The sequence below is a fragment of the Rousettus aegyptiacus genome, unplaced genomic scaffold (genome assembly GCF_014176215.1).
Source record: "Rousettus aegyptiacus isolate mRouAeg1 unplaced genomic scaffold, mRouAeg1.p scaffold_m13_p_1, whole genome shotgun sequence".
NCBI lineage: Eukaryota > Metazoa > Chordata > Mammalia > Chiroptera > Pteropodidae > Rousettus > Rousettus aegyptiacus.
The window spans coordinates 99,977,934-99,989,325 of NW_023416284.1; the positions used below are offsets into that span (position 1 = coordinate 99,977,934).

At 35.8% G+C, this 11,392-nt stretch overlaps 1 protein-coding gene across 2 annotated transcripts in view; it reads right to left on the bottom strand.

The window, feature by feature from the left end:
- The window catches only part of XPO5 (exportin 5), a 39,112-nt gene that overhangs the window by 27,115 nt on the left and 605 nt on the right, over positions 1 to 11,392 (bottom strand). Inside the window, exons 2-10 of one of the 2 annotated variants that reach the window (XM_016128655.2) lie at positions 10,389 to 10,510; positions 9,413 to 9,485; positions 8,236 to 8,373; positions 7,913 to 8,095; positions 5,405 to 5,431; positions 4,816 to 5,001; positions 4,083 to 4,159; positions 1,461 to 1,560; positions 483 to 566 (exon numbers count right to left, since the gene is read on the bottom strand). In XM_016128655.2, coding sequence (XP_015984141.1) covers positions 483 to 566; positions 1,461 to 1,560; positions 4,083 to 4,159; positions 4,816 to 5,001; positions 5,405 to 5,431; positions 7,913 to 8,095; positions 8,236 to 8,373; positions 9,413 to 9,485; positions 10,389 to 10,510 — 990 coding nt within the window. The remainder of the gene's footprint in view (positions 1 to 482; positions 567 to 1,460; positions 1,561 to 4,082; positions 4,160 to 4,815; positions 5,002 to 5,404; positions 5,432 to 7,912; positions 8,096 to 8,235; positions 8,374 to 9,412; positions 9,486 to 10,388; positions 10,511 to 11,392) is intronic. The other variant, XM_016128656.2, reaches the window with a different exon arrangement.

Sequence of the window (11,392 nt, forward strand, 5' to 3'; positions counted from 1 at the left end):
CTTTGAACTGTCCAAACTATAGTACATCAGTGTTGACAGCTCATTATGAACCACATGTTAATAAGACAAACTGTGGGTTCAGGTGCCATTCTTGCAGTATGAGCTGAACTCTATTTCTCCTTTTTATGCAAGAGGTTATAGAAATCTCAGCATGGTACTACAAAAAATATTGAATTGGATGAAATTAATTTTATAACACAATTAAGACTTTTGTACATAAATTATCTTTAGAAGCAAATAACCTGGGACATACCTCACATCCGACTGAGCTTTACCAGAATAATATTATCTGAGTGGAAAAGCTGCTGACCCCGATGGTTCAATGCTGGTTCAGGAAGATTCAGCAATTCTCTTTAATTAATACTGTAATTATTTTCTAAGGCCTTAAGAATCACATTTTACATATGAGCTACTTCAGGTCATCGTACTTGATTTTGGCTTACCTAACTTAAATTTTGAGAAGTTACCTACATAGAGTTTACCTGACTTGGATGCGTTGTGAAAGCAAGAAAAGATTCCAGATATTTTCCAAAGTTTGCTGGTGTTTCTACATTAGAATCCACACCCTGTAGACAAAGAGTCCATTATGTTAATGATATTGCTGCCTGGGAAGGCAGGGAGTGGAAAGAGTGGAGTAAATAAATACAGATAACTTAAACTCTCAAAATTTTTCAGTTTTGATAGGACTTTACACTTCCTTGTGGGCTAATGAAGACCTCATTTCAAGGGATAAAAAACAGGAAAGCTGCTTTATCTCCTTAATCATCACCATTAAACCCATTTTGTGGTCACATAGTAAAAAAAAAAAAAAAGATGATTCATTTCAGAAATCACAGAAAGAAGAAATCCATATTATTTCTCCAGATCTGGTCTATTCATATCTCTGTGACCTAACTCATTAAATAACCATTCAATAGTATGTCTTAAGTTCTATCCTCTCTTAACCATTCAAGCCACCACAAAAAGGCATAATATCAAGCAGAAAAGTCTGTATCACTATCTTTTCAACTTGTAAGACCAAATATTAAATATTTCCCTAAAGACTGATATTTCTACATAAACCAGACTAAAGTTTTCTTTTATGATCCAATAATAGATCCTTTAGGTTTAGGGAAAGGGTTCTTTACTCAAATATGTTTCATGATCTAATAGGACTTTAAGGATAATGCATTAGCAGAATGATGTTTTATAAGTTCCAAAATCCACAAGAATAGCAAAGTTTGACTTTTTTGAATAACATACATGGATGTTTGCTGTTGATATTAATAACTGACTTGTTAAAAAAATTTATATCATTCAAACTGTTAAAATAATTTAATTTATAGAACCATATGAAATAATCTGTAGGATAATGCTCTATAAGGCTAAAATCAATGGCACATGTCAGCCCTTATACAAATATAATTTTCTAAATGCTCTCCTCAAAAGGCCCTGAAACTCTCCAGAAATTAAGTGCTTACCAGCAATGCACAAAGTTGATTGCCCAGAGCACACAACACCTGACAGAGTCTCTTCAGAAAGACATAGTGTTTTTCTACTAAGCCTCCTCCATCAGCAGTCCTGTAAGATGAGAAAATAGTGTGATTAGTTGTACCTCAAGAGGTCCAAGGGGATTCCCATCAAATGAAACTGTATGTGGTCTATGCTTCAACATTCAAATTTCAGTTGATTATTAAATTAAAAAAAAAGAAAAAAACACCAAACACTGAAAGATCAATGAGTAATAGTGTTCAATGTAATCTTATTCCTCAAAAAACACTCTAATTTGGGGCATTATACAGTCCTTAGGTATTTGGTGATAATACTGTAAATTCTGAGCATGACTCCATAAAATAATGCACATACTTACATACGTAAAAAGCTGCACAAAGAATTCGGTTGACACCCAAGGACTCAAAGATCCCTAGGGGGAGCATGTGTAACAATTTCTTATACCACAACAAAATTTAAAGGAGTATAATCAAGAAAATGAAAAGACAAGCCACACACTAGGAGAAAATATTTGCAAAAGACACAACTGATAAAGGACTGCTTATCTAAGATATACAAAGAACTCTTTAAAGCTCAACAATAAAAAATAACCTGACTTAAAAAATGAGCCAAAGACCTGAACAGACATCTCAGATATACAGATAGCAAATAAACATGAAAATATGCTCCCCGTCATGTCTCCAGAGAAATGCAAATTAAAACGAAATACCACTGCATGCCTATTAGAATGACCAAAATCCAACAATGACAATACCAGATACTATCAAGGATGTGGAGCAACAGGAACTCAGTCCCTGCTGGTATGAATACAAAATGGTACAGCCGCTTTGGAAGACAGTTTGACAGTTTCTTACAAAACTAAGTATACTTTTACCCTATAATCTAGTAACTGTCCTCCTTGGTATTTATCCAAAGGAGATGAAAACTTGTGTTCACACAAAACCCTGCATGCTTATAGCTTGTTAAACCTGGATGTTCATAGTAGCTTTATTCACAATTCCCCAAACTTAAGCAACCAAGATGTCCTTTGGTAGATGAATGGATAAATAAATATCCAGACAATAGGTTATTATTCAGTGCTAATAACCCACAGAATATACAACACCAAGAGAGAACCCTAAGGTAAACTATGGAGTTTGGATGATCTGATATGTCAAGGTAGGTTCATTAATTGTAACCGATGTACCATTCTGGTCAGGGAGGTTGTTGATAACGGGAGAGGCTATGCATGTGTAGGAGCATGAGGTATATGGGAAATCTCTGTACCTACCTTCCTCGGAATTTTGCTATGAACCTAAAATTGTTAAAAAAAAAAAAAAAAAAAAAAAAAGACTGCAATAAAAGTATAACTTTGTGTCTCACTTCTCCAAGTCATTTAGTTTAGGTCTATAATCCCTTATGTGCTCTTTTAGAATCCAAATAGCTCTTTAAGTTAAAAAATTTGTAACTTAGTGGCAAAACTGGACATGAAATGAATTAAAACTATTCACAGTAATAAGAATTAATAATGACTAGTGTGAACAGTAGCCGTATTAGCTGTGTTCTGGAGGGAGTAGAGTACAATGTAAAAATCTTAGACCTTGAGGTAATCAAGACCTAGGTTCTAGTGATGTTGAAGGGCAGTATGGCATTACAGTTTCCAGTGCAGGCTCTGGAGTCTAAATGCCTGGATTTGAATCATAGCTTTCCTAACTGGTATCAGTAGCACAAAGAGAGATGGGACACCTCAGTGTGAATGTCATGGTCTCTATGGAACTAACAGGGCTTGGAGACAGTAGCTACAGTGGCTACCCGAGAGATACGTCACTCATTTAATTAACAGGACCCCTTAAAAATAGAGCTGTAGTCTCCATAGGAAAGAAAGCCATCATAAAAGTTGTATTAGAATAGACAGATATTTACAGTAATACATGTGTCTCACATCTTTCTACTTGTCCTTGGGACCAAGAATAAGTGAAGAGTATTGAAAAGAGGTGTTGCAACAGCCTTAGCTATTTGTAATATATGGTTCTCCCTGACTCCCTGGTAAGGATCACATCGGAAAATGCTTCAGTATTATCCAGAGCAATTAGAATAAGCAGAAGCTATTATTTTAGAACACAGAATGTATTTATAGGTTTTATGTACATGTTTCTCTTTGAATACACTGTTCCTGCTGCTTCCAAGAGCTTCAGCACTTCAGGTATTGATTATTTTGACAAGAAGATCAGGGAGTAGTGTCTAAAGTTCTACAATCAAGGCAGGCCCTGGGACAGACTCTGCTCCAGATCGGAGAACTCTCAGGCCTCGTTACCAAGGCTACTAGGAGGCTTAGGGACCATCAGAAGCAAACAAGGAGAATCATAGGTATGAGTTGTCTGGGGAGAATGGGAAAAATTGTGTGAACATGGGTGGTGTTGAGATAACAGCCACAATTTATTTCCAGCATAAGGTCTTCAAAAAGGTTAAATAGTCTCTTTAAAATTAACTGATTTCTTATTAAAAACACTGTCAACTGACTGCCAGCATTCAGATAGGAACTTCAGATATATCCGAATATGATATAAAAATAACAAAGAAATTAGAAAACATATAGAAAAGCAGATACTCACTGTGCAGCAGAGAGTATATAATGCATGGCAACATCTCCAAATAAGACCATTAAGGGCTTCCGGTCTTCCAACTTGCCCTAGACCCAATTTTAGGGAAACACATGTAATACAAGCTATATTATTAAAAGCCTCCAAGTACTAACATCTTCTATCCCTATATAATTAACTATACTGACTTCTTCATTTCTCACATAGCCCCTGGGCTGACTGAGCACTGGAAAAAAGCCAGCTCTTTAAAACCGAAATCTGGATAAAACTTACGTTTTAAATGTACTGGGAAATAATGCTGATAAAAAAGCAAAGTAAATTACATCTTTAGATAGCATTCCTATGGAGAAAAGAGTCATGGTCCCAATTCTTAGCCAAGACAGATATAAAGCCAGTGTAGCCACTATCTAAGATTCTTTGACATAACATTGAGATTTAAACTTTAGTACTACTTTTATCTGTTAAGTGTAAAGTGCCAAGATTCATAGCTGTTTCAAGAACCATGTGGCCCAACAAATCTCTGTATATTCTGCAGATGAAGCCCTAGAATGTTGGCAAACTGTTGTCCAAAGGGGTTGCAGTTGCAGGTAGGTAGCTAGTTGGCGTCAAGTAAAAAAACAAAAAACAAAAAACAAACCTTTACATGTCTTTCTGTCACAACATACAATTAAACACACACACACACACACACACACCCCTCCCCGCCCCAACTGAGGATAAAAGTCAGTTTGAAGTAGTAACTTACTTTTCTGCTGACAGCAATAAGAAGACATTCAGCTGCTCCCAGCTGAAGTTCCTGCTCATTCAGAAGCAAGCACAGCATCTCTAGGAGTTTACAGTTTTCTGCAGTAATATGACTCATGGACACCCAGTCAATGTAGCCTGCTAGAGTATTCAGTGCTGCGACTCCTACCCGACAGTTTGCTTGAGCCTACACGAAAAGAAATAACTTGGTGACCGTTAAGTCCTCACAGATAGACAAAAAAGTGAGGTTATACCTGAGTTCCTTTTATTTTCTAATTCTAAAAAGAAAATGATTTTTTAAAAAGTGTACTCATGTAACAGTCACTAATAAGAATCTCAAAGGTTTTCTTCTGATAACACAATCACTTCTCAGACAATGGTATTCTCAAAATACATCAGTAAGACCACATTGGCCTGAGTGCCCATTATATTTCCTTCAAAAAAATCTCAAATATTGTAATTTTAACTCTCTTCCACCTTAGCTCAGGGATCAAATAAACCAAAGCTGAGCTCACCCTCCACTAGACATATGCATCCTGTACCTGAAAGCCTCAAAGAAGTCTCCTTCCAACTCCACAAAGAGTTCTTACCTTTGACTCCTGAGAATTATCTGTCTTCTGAAAGAAAAGAAGTATAAGGATCCAGTGTTTTTAATGAGCAAAAGGCTATGTAATAACTCCATCCCCACAATCAAGACCCTTGAATAAAGATTCTCAAATAGAGACTCAACTTTCAATCTGAGAAAAAAATACTGCTTTACTAAGAATACACAATTGATATTTCTCCTAAGATGGGTTGTTTTAATTTTAGCAATATGACAAAGTTAATATTTAAAGAGCTTACAAAAATTTATTAGACATTAAGATCCACATAGTTTCAAAGCATACAATTTACAAATACAATAGATGAACAATGAATAAGGCTCCACATTGCCAGCAATGAAAGAAATAGTTTAAAACAAATTATTAGTATTTTTTCCAAACTAAAATAAAGACAAATTATAACCAACAAAGGTATACTGAAATTATGTAACGTTAATGGGGAAAAAAAACCAAAAAAACCACAAAATTAAATCAATACAATTTATGACCACGTATGTATAGGAAAAACACATACACAAAAATATTAGATGCTAAATAGATCAAAATGTCTGTTTAATAAAATGCACAATCATGACTGATTTTTACCCTTACATTCCATAAAAAAGTGTATGTTTATAATTTACAAGAGTATAATATTAATATTTTCCTGAGGAATTTCTGAAATTAAAATTATGAGTAACTCCCGAAAACTGAAGAAAAAATAATACAAGCAGGAATACCAAATTCTTAAGTACCTGAAACTTAACCACCATTAGGATCATAAAGGACTTATTTTACGATTCCTTTTCTCGACTTTCAAAAAGCATTTTTTCCATAAAGAACAAGTATTAGGCCTTCATCACCAGTGATCAAGTAGAGATATTAAAAGGACAGAGATGAGCAGAACCCTCTAACCAGCATCTATCTATTGATGCTGCCCGAGACGGAAAAGGGAGCAAAGTGACATCAGCCAAGTCCAGCCTTTAGTTTCCATTCCTACAAATCTTTCATTTCCATTTGTATCCTCCATGCTCCCTGGGACCAGCACAGGAGCCAGGTGACGGGACAGTGAGAGCTAGCTTACTCATCCCATTATTGTTTATCATTCAACATATTCCCCAATTGGGAAGTTGAAGGGATGGGAAGCAGAGAAGTGACTATGAGCAAACTGAGGTTCAAGGGATGGCTGTTGCTGTGCTCTGGCCCTGGGCACAAGTGGTGGCTTGGTTTACCAGATGGAGAGAACTGAAACGAGGCTAAGAAAAACAACACAGTAGATGTGTCTAATTTGTGTCAGATCATCACCAATTAGCCCTGTTCTGGCATGTTGGCTAGATTTCTAGAACAACGAAGTATTCGTAATTTGTTCTCCTTCTCCTAGGGGGAAATAAAAAGAATACCTCCTTCACCCTTAACACATAGGTTTTTGTATGTAAATATTTCCTTTTGACAAATCTTGGGGAGGTATTTGGTGGAGTCAATTCTAGTAAAAAAAAAAAAAAAAAAAATGGGGCTTGAATCCCGCCACAACCATTTATTAGGGGATCTTTAATAATTACTCTCTGAGCCTTGGTTTCTTCCTCTGTAAAATGGAGATATTTTCTAACTCTTTGGGTTGTTCTGGGGATTAAATAATACATAAAGCACAAACAAGTATATAGTACATATCAGGTACTCACTCTGACTTCCTGTCAACCCTAAGAGCTCATAATACCTTCTCCCATTTGAACATCTACTGCTTCTCTGAAAACAGACCTAATAAATCTGCCAGGGGCATAAAAAATAACTAATTTTAATTAATCCTATTTTGTGAAATAAGCACATATGGGAATTACAGGTCAGGGTTTTTCAACCTCAGTACCTTTGACATTTCAGGTTGAATAATTCTTTATTGTGGGGACTGTTCTGTGCATTATAGAACGTTTAGCAGTATCCCTGGTCTCTACTCACTAGATGCCAGTAGCATCTTGACACAACCTAGAGGGAAAAATTGCCCCACTGAGGACCTCTGTACTAGGTTAACTTTCACACTGCCTTCTTTAGGAGGCTCTCTGCTAAAAATGACAATTGTTGGAAAGAGAGTATTTGGCTTGCCCTTCTGCAAAAGACTTACCTGGAAGCACAGAGTCAAGATTAATAAAACTTGGTATAGTTTACACTATAAAAAGGACCAGGACTAAATGGGACATCAGAGTTTAACAGGGACACTACCCTGACCTATCAGAAATCTGGGTTTTCCAATATTGAGAATTAACCTTCATTTTTATACTATTTAAAGATTTTCATTACTATAAAATTACTTTTTTCTTGTAGACATGGAAACACATTGAACTGAATTTCTTAAAAAAAATCAGTTGTTTTTCCTGTCATCTATTTCTTTTTTGCTTAAAAAATAGCCTTTTCTATTGCTTAACTAGACACCCTAGTTCCTCATTGAAGGCTCATTTCAACTTCAAAAAACAAAAAAACCATTCATATTTAAAAAATAGAGCTTTGGGGAGGTAGGGTATCCCTTACCACTTGCCGATACTTGTTTACATTTTCTTGAAGTGTGTTAAGTAGAAAACTGAAGATCCTTTCCATGTTCTGGGTTAATGTTTGCTGGATATCCCTTCTTCTTTGAAAGGGCAGTGTATGAAAGGTCACTACGTCCTCTGCCAGTCTCAAAAGAATGAACATCACTAATTCTGTCTGTGTTTCCTGTATCAACAGAAATAAGCTAGTTAAACTAAAACATCTTTTTTTATTATACGTATGCTGAAAGGCTCTTTTCTGTTGACAAAACAAACAAACCCCTGAAGAGCGGTGGGGACCTAAACTGGTACAGTTGTATTTCATACCCCTTGTTTGGAAAGAGTGTCCAGTTCTATTAGCATGTCAGGCCAGTGCTGTGGCCACTCCCGCTTGATCATTTCTACTACAATTCGAGACAGAACATCTTTAATATGGTTCTCTTCTTCCAAAATGTTCAGTGTACCCTGAAAAAGAATGCAAGACATTAAGAGATCTGCAAGACTGAATTTAAGGAAAAAACTGGGCTATAAATGGGTAAAAACTCATCAGGTCTGCTTTTAAACTAAACAGAATAAACAAACCTGTCCTCCATGTCTGAGTCACTTGTCCTGCATTCTTGCTAATCTTAATTGAGGGTTGTACCAGCTAATAAAATGGCTGTCACACACAGCAAGGAAGGCATCATTATTCTCCTTTAGAAACTGAAGAGACTCTTATATTGTTTCATTAAGAGGACCAGGGTCAAAGAATACAGAAATAAGGAGTAATTAAGGGCTGACAAAATGGGAGGTACAAGGAGCACTTGAATATTTTATCAATAGTTCTAGTATTAGAAGGTACAGAAAGACTATTACTGGGGCTCTCCTTAGTTCGATATCAAGATTAATGAATTATGATTTCTGTCGAGTTTCCCCAGAACTAGCAAAATACAAATCCTACCTAGCTAAGTTAATTAACAATGTTGAAGGAAATTTTTTTTCTATTAAAGGCACCAAATTTTGAAGATGAAAAGGGGTGGGAATTCCATTTTTCACACCTTTTATAAAAAAGAAGAAAAAAGGCTGTGGATTTTAAACATGTTTAAAGTCATATTCTAACTCCTAAAACAAATTCATTCTGCATATTTTTTACTATTACAATCATAAAGTACATTTGGGATAAATACATCTGGAATAAAATGAAACGAACAGCTAAGTGAAATCTAATCGAGATATAAGAATCTTACTTATTTGCTGAAAATGTTTTATCTCCTCTGCCCTGTCTTTATAGTTTTCAAACAGAAGTCATGCATGAAGAATTAAATCTAGTAAGAGAAATGTGATGAATTATGATTTCTTGTGATCATGGTTCTTTTTACCTTGAAGGTAACATTTCATATCATACAAAGCATGCTGTTTGATGTATGCAGAGCCAGTGAATTTTTAAACAAATGCTACATTGAAGAAGTCATACTTTGTCTAAACTACCTTGGAAACACAAGTCTTCCAACCAATCATTCCTTACATTTTCAATCAGCTCCATGACACTGTTCTTCAGATAGACCTTCTCCAATCGAGACATGCTGTTCCACCGAAACCTGGCCATCAAAATGCATAAAGTCAACAGAACCACATTAGAAGTCTTCTCTCATAAGAGACTAGCTTTGATTCCTGTGTTAAGATTAAGTTGGTGATTTCATTAAGAAATTATATTTTGATTTCAAAGAACAGACAAAAACTGTCCACGTTTAAAGTGCTAACAGAAAAATTCTTGAGAAAAGAGTTTTATATAGGCAGTGGTCCATTCATCGGAATCCACATAGGATTTGGGCACAGATCAGCTTTCCCCTTGATCTTCCTGACAGACCAAAAGCAAATACCCATCTAAGACAAATGCAACAATGTAGCTGCTTTTCAGAAAATAAAATCTTGATATAACTAACTCCCTTTCTGTGCTGGTTTACAAGGTAATAGCACAATTCCAGAAAAACTGGCTAAATCTTAAAAACCGATTCTTCTGATAGGCACTGGGAGTAGGAGACTCAAGTTAGGAAAGATTTTCAGTTATTCTCATAACATCCTCCTTTAGATTTGCCATTCAGAGAAGGCACACACTAAAAATTTAAAATAAATAAATAAATAAAGGCACAGTGCCTAATCAGAGATTTATTCACCTACACACTGCATTATTCTAAAAAGACTTTAAGGGCTGCTGGCATATAGTAAGAGCTCAGTAAATGCTGGCTGAATGACTACTGGCTAATATTTATAAAATGCTTAGCATGTACTATGAACTTTACATGGATGAAGAAACTGAAGAAAAGGAAGGTTAAGTCCTTAATGAGAGCTCCCGTGAGGTTGTGATAACCTCTCGGGGATCAATCCTTTCTTTTTGGGAACTGCTCTTTTCTACTCACCTTAAGATTATCTCTATGAGTTATATAAGAAATAAAGATTTGCTCTCTCACAGACTTCTGTGATAACGTCCAAAAGCTCCTTACTTGACAACGTGCTCCAGGATCTGAAGGCCAAAATGTCTGACGATGGCCATTTGTGTTTTCTCAGCCAACCTCAAGCCACAGGGGACACAGATAGGGCACTTTTCTTTAAACTCTTCACAAAACTGAAAGAAGAAAAGTTAGCATTTTCCTTAAGAGCCAAGAGAGTAAGGATGAAGAAAACATCTTAACAAACTCCAACCTGGGCTTTAGTTTTAAATTGCAAAATCTAGATCAATATTATGAGTAAAGAACCGATGAACACTCCTTTCACTATCATAGTTCCATATTTCCCATGAAATGTCCAACTAATGTTGAAAAAAATTTGACTGAACAGAGTAAAAAATTATGTTAGAGATACACGCTTTAAGTATACAGGGGTGAAAAGATAATTTCTAGGACTTACTTTAAAAACTTTTGGTGAGGGGGAGGGGTAAAGTAAATGTAAAATCTTTATAACTGCTGAGTTTAGGCAATAGATATATGTACTCTACTTTTTTCTATTTTTGTGTCTATTTTTAATATTTCATAGCAAAAAAACAAAAAAGACCCAATTGTTTTGATTCCAAATCCTGTGGCATACATCCATATATTGTAAAGTTTCCTCCAAGTGATGCTCACTGTACATCACTTAAAATACATACAGCACGAGTATTTTTCTCCTAATGGTCATTTTATTTCTCACAGCCCACATACATTGTTTGATGCAGGAATATGCTCATATTGTATTAGCATCCCAAAACTGCAACACAAGAGTCAGTCCCGGAAGCAGAGCATCTGGGACTCAAGAAAACTACTTTCAAGAAATCAAAATGCCCTTGTTAAAATGCAAAGTAAGTGGTGGCAGTTCGTCTTTGCGCAAAATTGCCTAAGACTATCACGCACTAAAATGCATGTGGTGAGGGTGTGTGAGAATTAGCCCAGAAATAACCAAGACACGTAAGAGGTTTAGGAAGGGTGTAAGGATGTAAGTAAAGGGGGGCTGGAGCTCATTTAGGGCAGGTCGG